Source organism: Triplophysa rosa, linkage group LG6 (assembly GCF_024868665.1).
Source record: "Triplophysa rosa linkage group LG6, Trosa_1v2, whole genome shotgun sequence".
NCBI lineage: Eukaryota > Metazoa > Chordata > Actinopteri > Cypriniformes > Nemacheilidae > Triplophysa > Triplophysa rosa.
Window position 1 is genome coordinate 21,498,707 of NC_079895.1, and position 22,418 is coordinate 21,521,124.

Below are 22,418 nucleotides of genomic sequence, written 5' to 3' on the forward strand. Positions count from 1 at the left end.
GCCCTCGTAACAATTGCACCTATTACACAAAGCACAACGCCTGGTCGCGAGTGTTTCCGAAAATATAACTACAGAAAATGATTTGCGTTGGTTACTAAACACATTCACGTCCACGAGTTGTGTTTTGGGTGACTGCAAATGTGTTATGTAGCTAACATTAGCTGCTATGTAGATAGCACACTATGCGCTAACGACTAACAACCTCAGAATCTAGTTTGAGCTATTATGGTATAGCCCAGTAATATACCCCGCGGCAGCCAAAATAGTGCTTTAGTACATGCACAGTTTATGAAGTGGCATGAAGTAACAGCGGTTTCTGCTTAGTCAACAAATTTACATGTATTACGCTGCCCATGTGGAAGCTTATACAATGACAGTATTTACGAAATTGATAACAGACAATTGCGCTTATCAACCACATGGGGGAACCATACGCCAAAATTCTCTAATGTTGCTTTAAGGCGGGCCAGGTAAAGATGATTGGCGGGCCGCCAGTTGACTAGCCCTGGTTTACAGGATGGAAATTAGAAAGCTCAACTTCAGTTTAATCAACTATTTAGGCTATGAAACATGACTGGAATCTATAGGACAGTATTTATACTCATTGTGCCTCATTCATGAAACATTCCTAAATTTTGAGTAATTTGCTTGTTAAGCAGACCTTCCTGAAAACTCTCCACTTAATTCACAAATACTTTGTAAACATCAGATTTTATAAGTGTGTTAAATGTATGTATGTTAATGAATTCCAATTATTCGTAAAAAGCGAGCGTGTGTACGCTCATTCACAATTAGTATAATCCGCGCCTATGCATTACAGCTATGCAAATTACGTGTCTAGGAACACTGTGGAATCTTTTGCACTCCATTCTCAGGTTTGGCTACATTGTATTGCATAAATGCATAATGCTGTGTTCACATTTCGCTCTTTATTAGTGTCACGAAAAACATAGAGCTACGGGGAGTGTCTTCACACGACTGGACGCGTCAAACAGTCGCCATCAATGAGTTCTTGTGCAAATTTCTTGCTTGAGTTGAATTTTTTAAATTTGCGTGGATGACACGATTGTGCTGCCTGGTTTGCATCATTTGCGTTGCCAGCACGAGTTCGCATCTATTTGTGTCTTTGCATTGACTTTGTATGCGATTTACTTGCACAAGTTGCTTAATTCACTTTTGGTGTAAATGCAGCATAGGAAACTAATAGGCTATATGCTTAACAATATCCATACATATAGTGCATCAAACTGAAGTCAGATCAGTTTGTCTACATGAACACAAAACGTTCAAACGTTTTACACACCATTTACACATGGTAGGAAGCAGGTGTAAATTTCTTTAGTACTAACACTTTAAAAATACAAAAAAAAAAATATGAATCCGAAAAAACACAAACAATTTGTTCTCCCCGTGTTTCATAAATAAGGCACATTCTGTGTTCACTTTAAAAGATTGTTCACTGCTTTATGTCTGTAACTAACAATTTGTTCCTTTCCATCAAACAACTAAAGCTCTGTTTTTGATATTCTTTACTTACAATGAATGTTTATTTGGTAGTCCAGCACAAGTTCCTTTTCCAGGGCCTCATGCGTCACCACACACTGAACCTTCTGCTGGTTTAAACTTTTAAGTGGGGCACCAAGTAGGTTGGCCACAACAGTAAAAGTTCCATTTGGATGCACTGTGTGGTTGGTTTGAGTCCTCAAAAAGGTTTGCGGAGGTCCTAATCTCCATATTACTTCTGCTGCAGGTCGTGCACTGAAGGCGATGCATGATGCCAAAACAACATCTAAATCACCGACAACTGTAGTCACCTCCAACACGCTGACCTCAGGAGGAACTACAAATGAAGGGAAGAAAAAATAAATAGCATAATCATTGTGAATAGTGAGAACCGAACCGAAGTAGCTCATAAATATGTTCTCACATACATTAAAAGCATTGTCTTTTAAAAATTCTTTCAACTTTTGCTTAGCACACATCATTTGCGCATAAACATCTATTAAGCCTACAATATAAACATTAAACATTAAAAAAAAATTTGATTTTGGCAATGAATAATGTTTATACGCAGACATTATGAAATGTGTTTATTATTGCTGTAAACCAGCCAATACCATAAACAAGGCATCATACCAAGAACGGTGACATTTACGTTTGTCTCAAATGGTCCACTAGGAAATAAATTGAAGATGCAGGTATAGATTCCTTCATCCAGGAGCCTCATCTCCTGAATCTGAACGGATCCAATTTTTTCTGAAATATCCCCAATAAATTGTATTCTGTCCTTTAATCCATTTAGGTGGTCAGTTCTTCCATCTGGAAAAATAACAAAAAAGGACTTCTCCTCAGGATCTTCACGTGTCTTTTTCCGCCATATAATTCGAGTTAAACTGTCTCCAGTATCTGTCAACTGAGAAAACAAAGTGGCATTTTCTCCATATCTGACTGATGTATCATGACCAATAATCTTTATACCTGAAAAACAATTCAACGCATGGATTAATAAACTTTTCACTTGTAGATAATCAGTTGGGCAGGTAGGACTATAGTCTTTAAAAATGGCTTTAAAAATGGCAGAAAAGACACACTCACATGTGAAATGTGTGTTTTTGAAACATTTTGGTGCGAATCCCATGTGAATTCCCATGTGAAACCTATTACATCACATGTAAAGATCTATGGGATCACATGTGCAACATGTGGTGATAAGTCTCCACGTGATCACGTTTTTCATGTCACCACGTTGCACATGTGATCCCATGGGTTTCACATGGGAGTGCTCATGGGATTCACACGAAATTGTTCCAAAAACACACATTTCACATGTGTGATCACATGTGAAAAATGTAAAATTCATGTCTTTTCTGTAAGGATTGTAAAAGCAAAAAAGCAAAGGTGCAGATTCCAAAAGTGTAATGCGGATTCCAAAGTTGTATTACAGAAAATGAATGCAAACATAAATGACACTCCTTTAATAATTAACTTTAAATGTCAAAGCACTCCTGTAAACCGTGGGATAGTACACTTATAAAGAAGACAGACCCCCTCCTGAAAAACAATTAAATTAAGATCTAGAAGGAAAGACACAGACCAGACCTGCAACATTATGCAAACCTAAAAGTATTATAGAAATTAATAAAAACATATTACTATTATAAAACATATTCCGAATTGTCACATTCAAAACAAGTATGTATGTAACTTTTTTATTTCTCATAAATGCCTGCACAAAAAAAACAGCGACACAGGGCCAAGCCCATAAAATGCAGCAACAACAGAACAGAGCCTTACCAGCACAGAGCAACGAGAGCAAAAAAGGCAGAAAGAGAACATGCGTGAAAAACGGACATGTCGAGAAGAATATGTGAAAACATACTCAAAGCGCACAATTTACACACAAGCACAGAACACACCCACAGCCGGATTCAAACCGCTGGCCCCAAACACTCAACGTTAGTGACTTAGCGTGTCTGGCCACTGAGCCGACAACCCACAAAAGCACAGCTGAGCAAAGCTGATAGAGGTGTAAGCAGCGATATGTAACAATAACCAAAGTTGCAGCTATGACAGCGCACAGCCACAAGAACAATATGTACGTGAAAAATGGATATGTTTAAAGATCTGCAGAGAATGTAATCACAACGTGCACTTCATGTATACAAGCAACATACGAGCCTCTCAGGATGCGAACCCAAAGTAACAGAAATACAGTGTGCAGGAGGAACAGACGTCAGAAGTGACAATGAAAGAAAGAATGTAATTTTGTACGTACCTGGTTTCTGTTTTTATATATTTACAAATATTATACACCACTTTAAGTTGCACTACATACATCAAACGTTATTTTATTTTAATTTAGTAAAATGACCTTTCTTTTCGTTTGTTTACATACTTGCACTATTTGTATGCAGCCCAGCTGCAAATGCTTTGGCAATACAAATGTACATTTTGTCATGCCAATGCAACAGAAATGCACAACACAAAGTTCAAACCCACAACCTCTTGGACCAGAGGCTTGCAGTTTATCAGGTGTTCCACTCGGTTGACATGGCGAGGAGAGCTTTCAGAGGTTCAAACATTGACATGGGCCAATCCCCTAAGGGGCTGAAACGAGAGCTTAGGGCAAAAATAATAGAAATACACTGTACAAGAGAAACAGATATCAGAAGTGACAATGAACGCAAGAATATCATTTTGCATACTAATGCACATCACGTTACATACGGTCAGAATAGTTCAATACGAGAAAGAGACAATGTCACAGGCAGAGTTAACTTTGAAGAGGTATTTCTTGAAAAATGTTCAATAAAAAAATAATTCGGCCATTTCTGTGTGGCTTGCTGCAAACATCATACGAGCGGAGCTTTGAAAAAAATACACCACTTTTGTCAAATGAACAGAGAAAAAAAACATTTCTCATATGCTTTTCAATAAGTTAGGAACCGAATGTTAGAAAATGACAAACGAGGCATCAATGGAATTGGCACGAACCAGGAGAAATAATGTCAGAAAACAAATTTTAGACAAAGCGTTACAAAGACATAAGCAATTATATAAAAAGCGTCCTATCTCATGAACGCTAGGGGGCGCTGAATTGAAACTTCAAGGGTACATTCAAAACAGTAATTCGGTGAAGCGTACCAAATTCGGTGCCAATATAGCAAACATTTCAAAAGATATTATGATTTATGACAAATTACAAAATGGCGGACAGGCTGAACATCCAATCGTGACAAAATCGTAATCATTTTTTAATCAACCGACACGACCTGAGGAATCCGTAGACACAGAGATCATAATTTTCGGACAAACATTTCAAAAGTTACGAGCAAAAATAGCCATTTTTGAAATCTCGTGATCTCGCTGATCCCCATTTTGGCAAGAACGCCCAGTCCGAGGAGTTGATGACACGTACCAAGTTTCGGTACTTTGGGAGAAAAACTGGAAGAGTCTGAAATAAAAATAGAATGCACGATATGATGTTCATTCTAACTGATTAAATTCTGCCAACCAACAAAAGTGGAAGACTGTTTTACACTTGTCAGTGTATGGCGTGCATTCACAAGAGCACTTCTTCGTCTTCTGCATGTAAACACAGAGTTGCGCTTCCGCATTTTGAGTCAGAGCACCGGCATCCAATAGGGGCAAGCCCCATGCAGCATTCGGTGCACAAACCTGTGTACTTTTGAAGTGCTCTCGTCCAAGAAGAAAATGAAGAAGTGCTCTCGTGAACGCGCACCATACACTGACAAGATAAATCGATTAAATTCTGTATTTTGGTTTGTTTTCGCACATAAAGCATTCTCGTCGCTTAAAAAATTAAACTGAGCCACTATGCATGGATGGACCAATTTAACAATGTCTTTAGTTCTGGACCTTGGCAAAAACTGACACCATGATGTCTATGAGGAGGCCTGGAAATCTCACAGCTTCCAAATCATACTCAACTGCGGATAAGCATGAATGGACGAGCTCGACACATGCGCAGAATGTCATACTGTGGACTCGGCTGTCGACATTGGTCTTGGGAATGTGCTGTACGCGTATGCGGACGGAATGTGCGGACGACCGCGGACCATCCTGATGACGAAAATTGTGTCATGCAGGGGAATCACGATGCCGGCCCAACATTGTGATGGCTGTCAGCCATTGGCGATGGACGATGCTATCGTATATCGGCCCAACCCTAGTGTAAATGCAGTATAAAAACTGAGGTTTGTTTTAATATTGCATACGTATGCATGTTTGTTCAGTCAGTTGCCTTAGTTTATTCTATTTGTCTTATACAGCAGCAGACGGCGGAGGATGTTCATCAGCATGAAAGACCCCAGTGAGCACACAACCGTTTCAGCAACAATTAACTTGTATACTTCATGTATACAAAATGGCATTGCTTTTTATACATTTATATTAACAATGAGCTTTATTAATAAAATTGTGTTTCAATTAGCATGTAATGGTATTTGCTTTGGTACCAAAATTGGTACAGAGAACCGTGGAATTTTACTGGTATTGGTACCGACTACTGAAATGTTGGTACCGTGACAACAGTATTTAGGACCAAAACCAAACTTTTGTAAAACTATAAACAGGTAATCCCACTCCACCCAGACGAATGCTTTCTCTGCATCTAATGAGATAAGGGAGTGAGGATTATGCTTAAAAGTCTGTGAATGTTCGAGGACTTCTGACGACCTAGTATAAAGCCTGTTTGATCCTCAGATATAATGGATGGAAGGTGGACTTCTAAATGTCTTGCCAATATTTTTGGTAGTAATTTTACATCATTATTGATGAGGCTAATGTGTCTATAGCTGCTGCAGAGTTTAGGGTCTTTGTCTTTTTTTTAATTAAGGAGAAAGAAGCATGATTTAGAGATGAGGGTAAAGAGCCCTGTTTAAAGGAATGATTATACATTTCTAAAAGTAAAGGGGATAGCTGTGTGGAAATTTTTTTTAAACTCTGCAGGAAAGCTGTCAGGGCCGGGAGCTCCAAACTCCCAGGTGACCATAAATGCAAATGAGTTCGTGTGCCGGACAAAGAAACATGTTTTCGTGCCCAAAACTATCTCATCACATTGGATCGCCCACCTTGGAGGGGCGTGACGCCCTCTGTGTTAAAACATCTGAACATGCAGGAAAGCTTGCTCTTTTGTGTATGTTCGTTCGCTTGTGTGCGTTCGCACCCGTGCGCGTTCGCTCGCTAGTGTTCTTTCAACCTCTCGAGACCTGCCTCTCCTCAGAGACAGTTTCTAACAGCAGTTTGCTTCTGCTAAATCAACGGACTCACGGCCTTCTACTGAACACATCAGGACCCTTTGATACGCACGCCAGCACGTGTCCCGAGAAACAAAGAAGCCAATGCAAGTATCTGAACTATTTCTAACCAGTTGCGTATAAGCTTTGCCCCTTTTAAATAACGAGATTTGTCCTTGATGGTTCGTGCAGATGTGAATAGCTGATTTAATACTGCAATTTTCTTTGCTTTATCTATTTCTTTCATTCTCTACTGTTTTACGTTTTTATGTTTGTTTGTTAATGTTTGGTTTGTGTTAGCTAGTTGATTTTAGTTCCCCCGTAGTGTAGATAAATAAACCGCATGTGTATCCACGCTCGAATTGTTTCTCTATTTATTTATCACATATCAACGTCACTGTACTACAATAAGAATATTGTTTTTCCAGGCCAGGGGAGTAATATTTCTTAGAGATGATATACGATCTGCTGATCACTCGGTGGACGAGTGTATTTAGTTTGTCGCTGTTATTAGCTCTGCTGCATCAGGTAAAGTGTATAAAATAATTAATGGTTAATCACCATTAATTATTTGTAGGTTACTGTGTTTAAACTCATAGTTCCCCAAAATACACTACAGATCCATGGATTTGTAAAGATTAGAGTAAAATGAGCGTATTTTTGAGTTTATTTTGGCTGGGTTGGTAATGAGGTTGTTTGAAGAGTCGTTTATTTGTGAAATTAGTTGAGGGGCAGCTTTGCTGGTTGTCAATAGATCAAATTCAGTTTGAAATTTGAGCCGCTGTACCTCTAAATCGGGGTGTGGTGATCTGGAATTTTGCCTATTGATCTCTAAAACTTTTTATACTGATTTTCTAGTATTGGTCAAACGTGCATTCAAATAAATAATCCTTCCACGTGTATATAGGCTTTAAATGTTTCCCATAGCAATGATGGAGATAATTTTACTGTTTAATAATTGTATTAAATAAACAATTTGTTGAATGGGTCGTGTAGTTTAGTTGCATTTAAACAAACCGTATGGTACATTGACATCTAGCGGTTGAGATTGGTATAGGAGTCTAAACTCAAAATATTGGAGAGACAAGTTTAGCTAAGTAGCGGTTCTTCTCGGTTTCGTTTGATTGTTATCAGAAATAATCTACAGGCACTCTATTGTTTGTGAATGTGTACCGGCAATTAAGTTGGGGTCACAAATTGATGTAAAGTTTTTATATTGTAATGCCTAGATCATTGTGTGTCAGTGGTTTGAGGAAGGTAAACTAAACGGGTAACAACACAGAACGTGAATTCAATCTTCAGAACAATCTTTCCTTCTCTGTTCTATGACAGGACTATTTGATGGCCTATTGGTAAGAAACGGGGTTATGCATGAAAGAGGTTTTTGCAAAGGTTTCTGCTTTGACATGATCCTCAGCCAAACCAGAGTCAGGATTGTGGTGACTCCCAGATTTTTAATGCACATTTCAACTGATACTGACATCTGTTTTTCCAACTGCTCCATTTTTTTCAAGCTTGCTTCTTAGAGCCTTTTTTATTTAAAATTAGCTTCTTTAATGAATTTTGTTCACATTTCTTATGTAACCCATAGAAGTAAAGGCTTCCGTTTCTAAGGCAGGTTGTGAAATGTCCTACAATAACCAAGACACCAGTGTAAAAGCCAGTAACCCAAAATATAGCCTAAATCTTCACATTCCCATGTGTGCCATATAGATAGCACAGTACACTTATCTCTTTAACTTCGTCACATACAGATTTTTCTCTTCATTATATGCTTCACCCTCATTATAAGGTTAACTAAAGAAGGATAACTATTATAAGTAGGGCTGTGCAAAAATATCGATACATGTAACTATCGCAATATTTTTTTTTTCCGATAGTGTATTGATAGTGATACCTCTACTATCAATCTTTTTTTTTAATCATGTCATATACATACGGCCAAAAGTAAGTGGAAGCGAGCATGGCGAAAAATATAAGAATGCTTGGAACTCTCAGAGCTGTTGTGTGGGTGTGCTTTGGTTTTCAGAATAAGTCATGGAGTAATGAGTTATATAAAATAATGCTGTTTGTAAGCTTCGCAAGTCATGACACAAGTCACTTGGCTACTGCAGTGCATTAGACAAAACGTTTATTAAGAAAAGTAACAATGACATTTATTGTGCTTTCACGGATGTGACACCAGCACATTTACAGCACAGATGAAGCAGGGGTTTTATACTGCCCATGTTCAGTGTTTTAACTATAATGCACCACAACAGCCAAGTGACTTGCGTGACCCACCTTATTCCCCTGTGCTACCCACTTGAGGGGCGCAATCCACAGTTTGAGAACCCAAACCTCTGATCTAAAGGTCCATGCATCGCACATCATGGCCACTGCAGAGGTAAGGGATATTTTTACACTTATCCTTACAGAAAACCCCCGGTGGTGCACAGCATGTTGTATTTCTAGCTCTACTTTTTCACATTTTCTATTTAAAGTATTGCAAAGTATCGCAAATGTGTATCGTATCGAAATACATAGCAATATATTGTATCGTGACCCATCTATCGTGATATGTATCGTATCGGGAGGCACTTGCCAATACACAGCCCTAATTACAGTGAGGGAAATAAGTATTTGATCCCCTGCTGATTTTGTAAGTTTGCCTACTTACAAACAAATGAAGGGTCTATAATTTTTATGGTGGGTTTATTTTAACTGATAGACACAGAATATTAAAAAAAATCAGGGGAAAAAAATGTTATATAAAGGTTATAAATTGATTTGCATTTCAGTCAGTGAAATAAGTATTTGATCCCCAAGCAAAACATAACTTTGTACTTTGTGGAGAAACCCTTGTTGGCAAGCACAGAGGTCAGACATTTCTGATAGTTGGTCACCAGGTTTGCACATGTGTCCGGATACATTTAGTCCACTCCTCTGTCAATCTTTAAGGTTTCTTGGCTGTCGCTCAGCAAATTGGAGTTTTAGCCTCCTTCACAGAGGTTCTATAGGACTAGGGTCTAGAGACTGGCTAGGACATTTAATGTGCTTCTCCTTAAGCCACTATTTGGTTGTCTTGGCAATATGTTTTGCGTCTTTGTCATGTTAAAGGCTCATCCATGACCCATCTTCAGTGACCTAGTTAAGGGGAGGAGGTTCTCGTCCAAGATTTTACGGTACATGGGCCCGTCCCTCAGCCCCTCAATGCGGTGAAGTCATCCTGTATACCTGTAGCAGAGAAAAAGCCCTAAAGCAGAATGTTTCCAACACTGTGCTTCTCTGTAGACATGATGTTCTTGGGCTCATAGTCAGCATTTCTCTCCCTCCAAACACAGGAGTCCATTTTGGTCTCACAGCAGTGCCAGCACTTTCGCCAAAGCCTTTTCTGAATCATTTTTATGTTCATTGTCAAACTTAAGACGAGCCAGGCGGGCCTTCTTGGGCAGGAGGACCTTGCGGGTGCTTCAGGATTTCAGTCTACTGTGGCATAGCGTGTTACCAATGTGTTACCAATGTTTTGCTTGCTAACTGTGTTCCCAACTGTCTTGAAATCATTAACAGGCTTCTTCCGTGTAGTTCTGGGCTGATCTTTAACATTTCTCATGATCATCTTTACCCCATTGGGGAAATATTGCAGGGAGCTCCAGAACAAGGGCATTTGATAGTTATTTTGTATATCTTCTATTTCCAAATAATCACACCAACAGTTGTCTCCTTCTCACCAAGCTTCTGTCTGTAGCCTATTCAAGGTTTGTGCAGGTCTCCAATCTTGTCGCTGACATCCTTTAAAACCTATTTGGTCTGGACCATGGTGTTGGAGAGGTTGAACTGGAAGATACAGATTCTGTTGGCAGGCATCTTTTATATACATAACAAGCTGATTTAGGAGTATTTTCTTAAAGTGACAGGACTAATCTGTGGTCCATATAGGCACATAACCAATCTGTGGAGCCAGAATTCTTGCTAGTTGGTAGGGGATCAAATACTTATTTCACTGACTGAAATGCAAATCAATTTATAACCTTTATATAACATTTTTTTCCCCTGATTTTTTTTAATATTCTGTGTCTATCAATTAAAATAAACCCACCATAAAAATTATAGACCCTTCATTTGTTTGTAAGTAGGCAAACTTACAAAATCAGCAGGGGATCAAATACTTATTTCCCTCACTGTATAAGGTAGGTTACATTCAGCTACTGTGGTTGCACACGCAAACACACATCATATTACATTAATGTTGTATTTAACTGCCGTGATTGGCGTGCCAGGACCAATCGTGTTACCACAGTCACTTCCGGGGCTTAAATGTGCCCCACCGGATGTTAATCGTGGCCAACGGCCAGGGTTTTTCGGCCCAACGAATACTTTGGTCCAAAGCAGACCAGCTGGGGTTTTTGGAGCGGTTAAGTTCAAAGGCAGAGTATATCTAAGTCAAAGGATGTGCATTTACTTTTTTAATTAAAAAAATAAAAAAAATATTAAAAAAATATATTAAACTCAAAATGCAGAATTGCCAGCGCTGTAATAAACTTTCTAAATGCGTCAATAAAGGAACACTCTGTTATTATCTTTGACACTACTGGGCAGTGATAAACAGTGAAAGTTATTAGAAACAGTATATCTTAAGACCTAAATATATAATATTAAATATGAATAAAAAACCTTCATTCTTAAGGGCCACATTGTAATAGTTCACCCAAAAATAAAAATTCTGTCATCATTTACATAATTTTCTTCAAAATATCTCAAAATATCTTTGTTCCGCAGAACACAAAAGAAAGTCACAAAGGTTTGAAATGACAAGAGGGTGAGTAAATGATGACAGAATTTTCATTATTGGGTGAACTATCACTTTAATGATTGTCCGAAAGTCACCTTTATTTAAATGCACGAAGTTATATTCCGTATTCAGACAGTTTTTGGTATTGAGCGCATCTTGAGCTTGTACTACAATCACAGGAGAAAAAGGAACACAGCATAAGAGGAACACAGCATAGACCAGCGGACAAAGAGAACAGGCTATATTGTGGAGTTAATGGCTGGCAGGTGTGCTGATTACAAATATGGTGCATGTAATGAGCAGTGGGGAATGCTGGGAGATGTAGTGCACTGGAGATGACTGGTAAGATGGAAACCGTGACAATTTTAGTAAAAGGCAATCATTTTTTTTCATCCATATATTTCTAAAAGTGTAGGAACTTGATACATTTTGTCACTGAAAACCATGTCCTCTGGTGTGACACCAGATCTTGATTTTAAATTGGGCAAATCTACAGATAACATTAATTAGTTAAAAGATCCCATTCAGGATTATGTTACTGAAGCCCCATGTAAAGCACATGACGTGAATAAAAGTGTTAAGTTATGTTGTCAATCGGTGTGACACCCCAAAATTATATTTTTTATTAAAAACTATGTTAAACTACATAATCATGGAAAAGAATGCAAATAATTCTTGCTAACTGCTGCTGAGGTTAGCTGGAAACAGCAAGGTCATTAGCGGAGACAAAAGGCTGAAACGTCCTCTGGTGTGACAGATAACGGTGTGTGTAGTCACTCCTGAGGAAAAAAATGTCACACAAGAGGACAAGGTCTTTAAGAAGAATTTTAAATAATTTAATAATAACTGATTAACATTTTTTTAATTAATTTTTGATCATTTGCAGTGCTCTTAAATTTTATAGTTATATTAATTTACTATTTTTTGATGTTTTTGCAAAACAATCATTGTTGTGTCATAAAATAAATAAAATGTGATGTGATTTGGTTTGGTTTTGAGACAGACTGAATTGAGGGAGAAAAATGAATGGAAGAGAGAGCACACATAAAGAGAAAATATACAAGGATCCACACAGAAAGGAGGAGATAAGAGAATGGTGGAGAAAGAAAATAGAACCAAAATGATTCCTGTGCTGTGCAGTAGGGAGAAACTAGGAAAGTTTGGTAAAATTTAATTTTTGACATGTCACATAGATATTAAAAAAAGTGAAAGAGTTGACTTATTTAGTGACACATTATATTTTCTGAAACTTCAAACTTCACCCTACATAAATGTGTTGTTTTTCTTCAGAAATTGTGTTTTACAAAAAAGCATTTTTTACTGAATATTTGCCAACCACCCTGATGTTTTTCTTTGTTGGAGTCCCAGAAAGTTTTTAAGGTTTGTTTTTTATTATCTTTACAAAAATAAAACGTTAGTTTTGGGGTTCCATTCCGTGAGTGGAATCAACCAAAAAATAACGTTCCCGTAACGTTATGGGAAACATTTGTTTTAGCTGGGTACGTTTAAATATACCCATTACATTTTAACAAGCAGAACTGCATGTTAATGCCCAGCAAGCTATAACATTATAGCCATCATCTGAAAGCGACTACCAGTGACGATGTAAAACAAAGGAGACAAAGCACAGCTGTTACAGCGCTGCCTGAATATGTTATATGTGTAGGTCTACTTACTTGCTGTTTTATCGCAGAAGAGAAAAATCCAAAATAGCTCGAAAAGCATGTTTCGGAGATCGGACGTTCGTTTTTAACAAGAAGCATACTCAAGTCCAGGATTTGTGATTCCTTTTGGTTGTAGGCTTCGTTGACAAAAATACGTTGATCACATATGGAAGGCCAAAAGGGCTAAAACGTGTGAAACTAACGTGTTAACACGTAGTACGCGTTACGCGTCGTTTAAAACGACGTGTTAACACGTAATCGTTTTGTGCATGCACATTGGACCACGGAGCTTTACCATCACCTACTGGCGTGGCGTTATTGCTTAAACAAAATAAAGCAAGAGACTATGCTTGTAAATTGCAAGATTTGATCTAAAATATATTGTGAACAATGTATTTTGAGGGCATAAGTAGTCAACTATATAGAACGATTAAAACAATTAAAAATCAAGTATTGCTTAAATGGACCTATTAAACGTTGAAAGGCCATATTCAGAATATCAGTCTAATGAAGTGTACGTTTATTTGCATCTTTCTCTAAACATTTTCATATACACTTGCATAATTATATAGCCATGTTTGTTTAGAAAAGAAGTAAATGAATATCAGTATTGATATGTCAAACCCTATGGATCAATATTTCTTAGTGAGCCCCTTTGATAGCACTTATAAAGCGGAGATACCTTTGTGCAATGTTCTGCAAATTTTTTCAAGGTTCAGTGCAGTCAGTAATATAATTCAATATAATGCCTTATCATCAGACACTCTCAAGATTTGTGAAACCTTATTTCAAATTTAATCACCATAAATAAAGGTGTATTATTTCAGTGTATGTATTTGATTCAGGTTAACAGGTGAAAACTGGTGGGGAATAATATGAGGCCACCTTTATTTCTTTATGTATGAAAAGTACAGAGTGTACACTTTCAAGTCACTTGTCATTCTGTTATATGTGGGACATACAAAGGAATTAAATGACCACAATGTTGCATATTTAACATATAACTTATACCAGTGGTCTCCAACCCCTGAAGAGCTAGCGTCCAGAAGATTTCAGTTCCGACCCCAATCAAACACACCTGAACCATCTTATGAAGGTGTTCAGGGTTGTTTGATAATTACAGACTGGTGTGCTGAAACGGGTTGGAGCTGAAGTCTGCAGGACCGTAACTCTCCAGGAGCATGGTTGGAGATCCCTGACTTACACATTTAGCAAATAAGATGACACATATCCATACATATATATTATACAAATACTTTTAAACTACGAGTATAAGTGGGCCTAACCAATGAGCTAAAAATTCAAGTACATGTTTACCTGCAAAATATTAAATTTTATTTATATAGCGCTTTTCACAATTTACATGATTGCAAAGCGGCTTTACATACATCATAATTAAAAACTTAATAGTGAAAATACTAGGGGGGAATTAAAGAGAGTATATGGTATTAAGATACATGGTATTATTGCAAGTTTTTCTCTATGCAATGTACACTGATTAAACTTAACTGAAATAAATGCTATGATTGTCAGAAAATGTCAATAATTCAATTGAAGTATTTAATCTAGGTATATTATTACATTAAATATTGTTATGAGGACTGAGAACCTTACAATATACCAGAACAATTTGCAACAATACCAAAACATGCAGAAAGAATATTTCAAGTATGTTAACATGCATGTTTGTTGTTGAACTCAAGTCATTTATATTTATGGATTAATCAAAATCAAAGTCTCCTAGTGCTTAAGCAACTCCCAGTGAGTGGCAACGGTGGCTAGGAACCAAAACTCCACCATAGATGTATATGTGTGTAAGAGTGGAGAAAAAAACCCTGAGTTGAGTCTGGAAGAGCCAGTTTTTCTCTGGAATATTAAAATAGCACTGCTGCAACTACAATAGCCGTGGTGGATAGAAAAATTTATATATATTTAGGTCTGTCCAACATTATTCTGGTTGTGGCTGTAGTTGTCATCAGGTAGATTGACCATCATCACGAGCATCTGGCTGGACTGGGAAGAGCATCAGGACAGAACCAGAGCTCGGATTGATGACTTCTGGTGGCCTTGGGATCCTAGGTTGTGGCTGTAGTTGTCATCAAGTGGATTGCTCATCATCATAAGCGTCTGGCTGGACTGGGAAGATCATCAGGCCAGAACCGGAGCTTGGACTGACGACCTCTGGTGTCTTTGGGAACTTGAGGATGGGACATGAAAAACAAAAAAACTGATATTAGCGTATGCGTAGAGGTGGCCACTCATAAAAAGTGTAAGAAAGTTACACATTATGATGGGTGTGTGTGTGTGTTCAGTTCCGACAAGCTAACTATACTGCTCAGGGCCGGATTATTCAATGGGCATTATGGGCACAGGCCCAGGGGCCCATGCGCGCTTGGGGCCCAGGTGTAACGGAGGCCAGCTAGTGAAGAGCTGTGCAGTGTGTAAACCTCACTACCCGACCAACAGAGATGCTCTAGCGACAGACGCTAGAGACTGCGGTCTTTAGCCTCCTCGTTAGAGCGCCCGTCTCCCATTCGGACCGTTGCCTGTTCGAGGCCCGCGCAGAGCGGTGCAAGTGGGACCGGTTACATTGGTGCCGTGACCCGGATTGGAGTGAGGTTTAGGGGGGTGAGTGTAACGGAGGCCAGCTAGTGAAGAGCTGTGCAGTGTGTAAACCTCACTCCCCGACCAACAGAGATGCTCTAGCGACAGACGCTAGAGACTGCGGTCTTTAGCCTCCTCGTTAGAGCGCCCGTCTCCCATTCGGACCGTTGCCAGTTCGAGGCCCGCGCAGAGCGGTGCAAGTGGGACCGGTTACATTGGTGCCGTGACCCGGATTGGAGTGAGGTTTAGGGGGGTGAGTGTAACGGAGGCCAGCTAGTGAAGAGCTGTGCAGTGTGTAAACCTCACTCCCCGACCAACAGAGACGCTCTAGCGACAGACGCTAGAGACTGCGGTCTTTAGCCTCCTCGTTAGAGCGCCCGTCTCCCATTCGGACCGTTGCCGGTTCGAGGCCCGCGCAGAGTGGTGCAAGTGGGACCGGTTACACAGGCAAGGGGAAGAAAATTTCACATAACAGCATTTACGCCAAATTCATTTGTGTGCGCACATGGAGGTGCACACACAAAACATTGTTTCTGAATTAGAAAATCTGTCTTTTGATTTAGTCACTTTTACGAGCCATCTAGCGGCTTTTGTTCAGAAGAAGCACATAGCGACAAATCTATCCACTTCTTGGATAAGCCTTAGCTTTCATTCAGTGGGAAAATGTCGCCAGTGCTGCCCCGCGAGCGCGAGGTGTCTCTTTCCCGGCACAGGGATCCCTTCTCTCGGCGTCACTCTGTACAGTGAGTGGCAGGAAGAAGCACCACCGTACGACAGGTGACCCGTGAATAAAATGAGTACGAAACAGCGTTTCCAACAACCTGTCACTGTTATCGACTGTTTGGATATATAAATATGAACAAATTTCATCCGTAAATATGCACATGGTTACCATGAGGCTGTGTGAAAGATCATATAACGTTAGCCGAAATCACCGCTTTTTATTGTGAGTTGTTAGATGATGTCTCGTCATGAACTGACAACAGAAACTGAAAACACAGTAGGCTATGTCAATGAGAATGGTTTTATTGTTGTAAACATGAGTTGATATACCCTCGCGGCTGTCTTTAATCTTAAAAGGTAAGCGTTTTTTACATTTATTTGGTGGTGCTTCCATGCCAATTATGAATTATTTTATATTGATTTAATGTTGATCAGTAACTGCCCTACTTTACCAATATTAAGCCTTCATTATTAGATTATCCACAGTGCTTTTACATACATTGCAAAATGTTGACATACGCACACATATGATGATGTCATAATATATATGCTAAAGAATTATACTTATAATACTCGTTAATGCCGTTTACTGTAACACATTACACGCTTAAATAAGAACGTGAGTCGCAAGGTGCTTGTTATACAAATAAAGTTTAACAAATAGACAAATTACTCTTACTCATTGACAAAGACTGCCCATTTATTCTTAGAAAAATAAAGATGAAAATATTTGAAAATTGCACTTAAGAATATTCTTTAATACTTTCTGTAATTTATCTTAAGAAAGTTCTTATATTTTCTTTTAAGAACAGTTTTAAACAGTCCATAAAACACTTGTGCCCAGGGGCCTCTGAATTCTTAATCCGGGCCTGATACTGCTTAAAGTGAGTTAACAGTGTTATCGGTGAGTTAGGTAAAGCTATATTAAAGAGATGAGTCTTTAGTCTAGTTTTAAACTGACTTAGTGTCAGATACAATGGCTGAGCCAAAATACGTCAAAATTTACGTTCTCGCAGCCGCTGCCTGCTTCTCCACAGCCTCCAGTTCCTACTGCACCGAATGAAGCTCGAATGTTTCCTCATCTGCACTCAGAGGTACACACGTCTGAAACATTAGCCACAAGTAATGTAAAAGGCCTGAGGGCTAATAGCAAATGATCGGATAAAAATGATTGATATGAGATACACTTAAGGATAAGTTTTACCCTCAGTAAAATAACAATTAAAAACATAAATCTTAAGATATAACAAGAATAAAAGATATATTACGATTAAGTTTGAAGGAGCTCCCAAATTATCAACCTTATCCACCTATGCAGTCAAGAGTACATAGCTTGGTGTGTATCAGGGCAGGTTGGTCCAAGTAGCCTGTTTAGCCAAAAAACTCCTTTGTTTAAGTATGTAGCCCCTCAAAAAGCAGACTCAGTATTGATCATTACTTTGTCATCACACTTTTGGCATCTGTCAAGCTTGTGAATCAACACAGGCTGAATAATCTGTTAAGGGCAAACGTGCAAAGAAAATCGTCAACAAGAGTGGCATGTATTAGTAATACCTGAAATAAGACAATTATTTTCCATTATAATTTATTTTGTATCAATGGCTATTCAAATGCAAAATCATAGAAAATTCTAAAATGAATTCCTACATCAACAAGGAAATAATATGTAGTCTAAAAATAGTAAACAGAATATCATATTATTTAATGTTACATAATTTTGGAGCATTACGAACCCCTTTACCTCTTGCAAATACAGCGCATTCCTGTTAACATCACTCACCACCTCGATGGCCAGTATGTGCAAGCCTGACAGTCTGTTGCCCATAGCCATTTTCCCAACAGGACTTGGCACCTGCACACAGTGCCAAAGCTACCAGTACCTGGTTTAAGGACCATGGTATCCCTGTTCTTAATTGGCCAGCAAACTCGCCTGACCTTAACCCCATAGAAAATCTATGGGGTATTGTGAAGAGGAAGATGCGATATACCAGACCCAACAATGCAGAAGAGCTGAAGGCCACTATCAGAGCAACCTGGGCTCTCATAACACCTGAGCAGTGCCACAGACTGATCGACTCCATGCCACGCCGCATTGCTGCAGTAATTCAGGCAAAAGGAGCCCCAACTAAGTATTGAGTGCTGTACATGCTCATACTTTTCATGTTCATACTTTTCAGTTGGCCAAGATTTCTAAAAATCCTTTCTTTGTATTGGTCTTAAGTAATATTCTAATTTTCTGAGATACTGAATTTGGGATTTTCATTAGTTGTCAGTTATAATCATCAAATTAAAAGAAATAAACATTTGAAATATATCAGTCTGTGTGTAATGAATGAATATAATATACAAGTTTCACTTTTTGAATGGAATTAGTGAAATAAATCAACTTTTTGATGATATTCTAATTATATGACCAGCACCTATTCTCATTATCTCTTCTGTGATTTCTTTCTGTTCTCAACTCAACTCAACTTTATTTATATAGCGCTTTTTACAATTTTCATTGTTACAAAGCAGCTGTACATAAGACATATTGACTATAAGCAAAACAATTAAAGTTGTACCTGCAAAAACAAGAAAAAGTTGAAAACACAGAAGACAGACATACCCACATACAAAACACTCCACACACACAATATGCACACGTACTAACACACATAACAAGACACACACACACGGAGCGCACGCACACACACACGTACACAGACAAGTACGCAGCACACACACACGCTCAGTGAGAGCACACACTTTAAGATAAAGGAGAGAGAAGCACAGGTCAAATATAACAGACATAAATTCCTATATGCAATATTAATAAGTAAAACTTTAAAATTCTAATTCTAAAGCAGCCCCCCCGGCAGGAAATAGTGCAAAAAACAGTATGCAAACGGTGGCGAGGAACCCAAAACTCTAATGAGAAAAAAAACCTCAGGAGAACCCAGGCCCAACCAGGGGATTCCAGTTCCCCTCTGGCAAAAGCTGCTGCCTCTGCACAAGCTCCAAGGCTTGCACAACAAGGCTAAATAAAATAAATAAACTTACTAATAAGGTAAATTATAGTTTAAGATTATCATTATAATCTAATAGCATTTGAAATTTTGTGGTGAAGACGTGTCAAGTGACCGCGTCCTTCTTTATCCAGCTCTATCATCTCAGCTCTTGTCAGGTCGCCGCTTCCCATTCTCCGCTCTACCATCAGGTCAGGCCATGAACTGCATCCTGCTCGCTGTGGTAACCTTGGAACAATGAGACAAGACTGGCTGAGAGTAGAGTACTGTTCTGCACTCTTTGATGCAACAAGTACATCAGTTGTGTTTTTGGTTCCGGTTGATCTAACTAATGCAGCCTAAACCCTCAGAGGATTTATATTATGGAAGAGTAGTGTATGCAAGATTAAAAAGATGCGTCTTTAGTCTAGATTTAAACTGACAGAGTGTGTCTGCCTCCCGGACAGTGCAGGGAAGACTATTCCAAAGTTTAGGCGCTAGATAGGAAAAGGATCTACCACCTGCACTTGATTTTGAAATTCTAGGTATTACCAACTGACAGGACGCCTGAGAGCGTAATGCACGTGAAGGACTGTAATACAAAAGGAGTTCATTCAAGTACTGAGGAGCTAAACCATGTAAGGCTTTATAGGTAATAAGCAAGATTTTAAAGTTAACGCGATGCTTTATAGGTAACCAGTGCAAGGTTGACAGAACCGGGCTAATATGTTCATACTTTTTTGTACGTGTAAGAACTCGAGCTGCCGCGTTTTGGACCAATTGGAGTTTTTGTAATAAGCCTGCAGGGCAACCACCTAACAGTGCATTACAGTAGTCTAGTCTTGATGTCATGAATGCATGAATTAACTTCTCTGCATCTGACATTGACAGCATATGACGTAGTTTAGATATATTCTTAAGATGGAAAAACGCAATTTTACAGGTGTTGGCGACGTGGCTCTCAAATGACAGATTACTATCGAATAGAACGCCAAGATTCTTTGCTGACGACGAGGGTTTTATGGAACATCCGTCAATAGTTAAACAGTATTCTTGGTTGTTACTTATAGCAGTTTTCGGTCCAATAAGTAACACTTCCGTTTTGTCCGAGTTCAGTAATAAAAAGTTGTTACTCATCCAGTTTTTTATATCGACTATGCATTCCATTATTCGATGGAACTGCTGTGTTTCATGAGGCTTCGAGGAAATATAAAGTTGAGTATCATCAGCATAACAGTGAAAGCTAACTCCGTGTCGCTTTATTATATCTCCTAGAGGTAGCATGTATAATGCGAAGAGCAGAGGCCCTAAGACTGAGCCCTGTGGTACACCGTACTGGACTTGCGATTTGCGTGACACCTCATTGTTTATTGCTACAAATTGAAAACGGTCGGATAAATAAGATTTAAACCATTTCAAAGCTATTCCCTTAATGCCGACATAATTTTCGAGTCTATGTAGGAGTGTGCTGTGGTCAATGGTATCGAATGCAGCACTAAGGTCTAGCAGCACCAATAACGAGATACAACCTCGGTCAGACGCCAATAGCAGATCATTTGTAACTCTGATCAAAGCAGTCTCTGTACTGTGACATGCTCTAAATCCAGACTGGAATTCTTCATTGATGTCATTCCTTTGGAGGAAGGAGCATAATTGAGTTGAAACTACTTTTTCCAGAACTTTAGATATGAAAGGTAGATTCGATATAGGCCTGTAGTTCCCTAGTTCTCTAGGGTCGAGTTGGGGTTTTTTGACAAGGGGCCTTATAACAGCCACTTTATATGCTTTAGGCACATGTCCTAATGTCAGAGATGAGTTAATAATACCAAGAAGAGGATCTATAATTTCTGGGAGCATCTCTTTCAGTAGATTTGTAGGTATAGGGTCTAGCATGCATGCATTTCTCGGTGGTAGGTTTTGCCTATTCTGTGTGCGTTTATCTTGCGTCAATGTCCGTGGCTTATGAGGTAAACTCACTGTAAGCTTAACGTAGTGTTTGGGTCACAACATCATGAATAATTCAAATAAAAAGAAAGTGTGTTGTCATGTTGACACTGGCTGTCATAACAGCTTGTAATCCTTCTTATGACTATTAATGCGGTGATGCGCGCCTTCGTTTTTTGAGAATATTCATTGATCCGTAGAGGTGCACTGACCTAGCGGTTACGAAATCCCAGGTCAACAACTTCGAAACTTCATTTAGAGGAGGAGCTCTTAACAACGGTGACGAGGAAGAACGTCAATCTTTATACGCTTATGCCATCTAGTGGTTATTTGTGGTAACGATTAGACATGTAATACACAAATGATACATTTACATTAGAAACATAAACGCAAAGGAAATACGAATGCATTTTAAACAGAGCTCTTAGAATCAGCAATATCAGACAACACAGGAAACACAAATAGTGTGAATGAACATTTTATTGTCAAGTAGCCTATGCTTACACGCACGCAAGCACGCACACACAAGGAATTTTGATTACAGCTTCCAGAGTACAGATTCATTAAAACACATAAAACGAATTAAAACAAACTCACAATACTAAAGGGAAGTGAATGATGTCTTAACGGGATTATCGTTTAGCGGAACTAATTAAAACGGAACTATTTTCATCCGGAGATGTAAATATATGCACAGCTGAACATTAATGTACTAATTAGTGATGGCGAGATGAAGCCTCATGAAGCATTGCAGCTTTTCAGCCAAGTGGTTCACAAAAGGGTTCATTTCTCGAGGCTTCATTTGCTCACAATACCATCTGGTGGCCAAAGAGTGTAAAACAGGCAGATATATTACAGATGTGCCTGATGTGGTCTGTGATACACAGTATTTTGCGCCAGTTAAGGCTTAGAAATAACGGTGAAGGAAAACAAATCAATTTCCACATAGACTCATCTATTTATATGA

General features: G+C 38.8%; 1 protein-coding gene across 5 annotated transcripts in view; it reads right to left on the minus strand.

Annotated features, from left to right (window-relative positions):
- si:ch211-141e20.2 (nectin-2) overlaps positions 1-13,560 on the minus strand; it is a 45,985-nt gene extending 32,425 nt beyond the window's left edge. Inside the window, exons 1-4 of one of the 5 annotated variants that reach the window (XM_057336831.1) lie at positions 13,206-13,319; positions 3,295-4,954; positions 2,137-2,413; positions 1,538-1,840 (exon numbers count right to left, since the gene is read on the minus strand). In XM_057336831.1, the coding sequence (XP_057192814.1) occupies positions 1,538-1,840; positions 2,137-2,413; positions 3,295-3,336 (622 nt within the window). In that variant the 5' untranslated portion in view covers positions 3,337-4,954; positions 13,206-13,319. Of the gene's footprint in view, positions 1-1,537; positions 1,841-2,136; positions 2,479-3,294; positions 4,955-13,205 lie in introns of all 5 variants that reach the window. The other 4 variants (XM_057336829.1, XM_057336828.1, XM_057336830.1 and 1 more) reach the window with 4 other exon arrangements.
- Between the last annotated feature and the right edge of the window lie 8,858 nt (positions 13,561-22,418).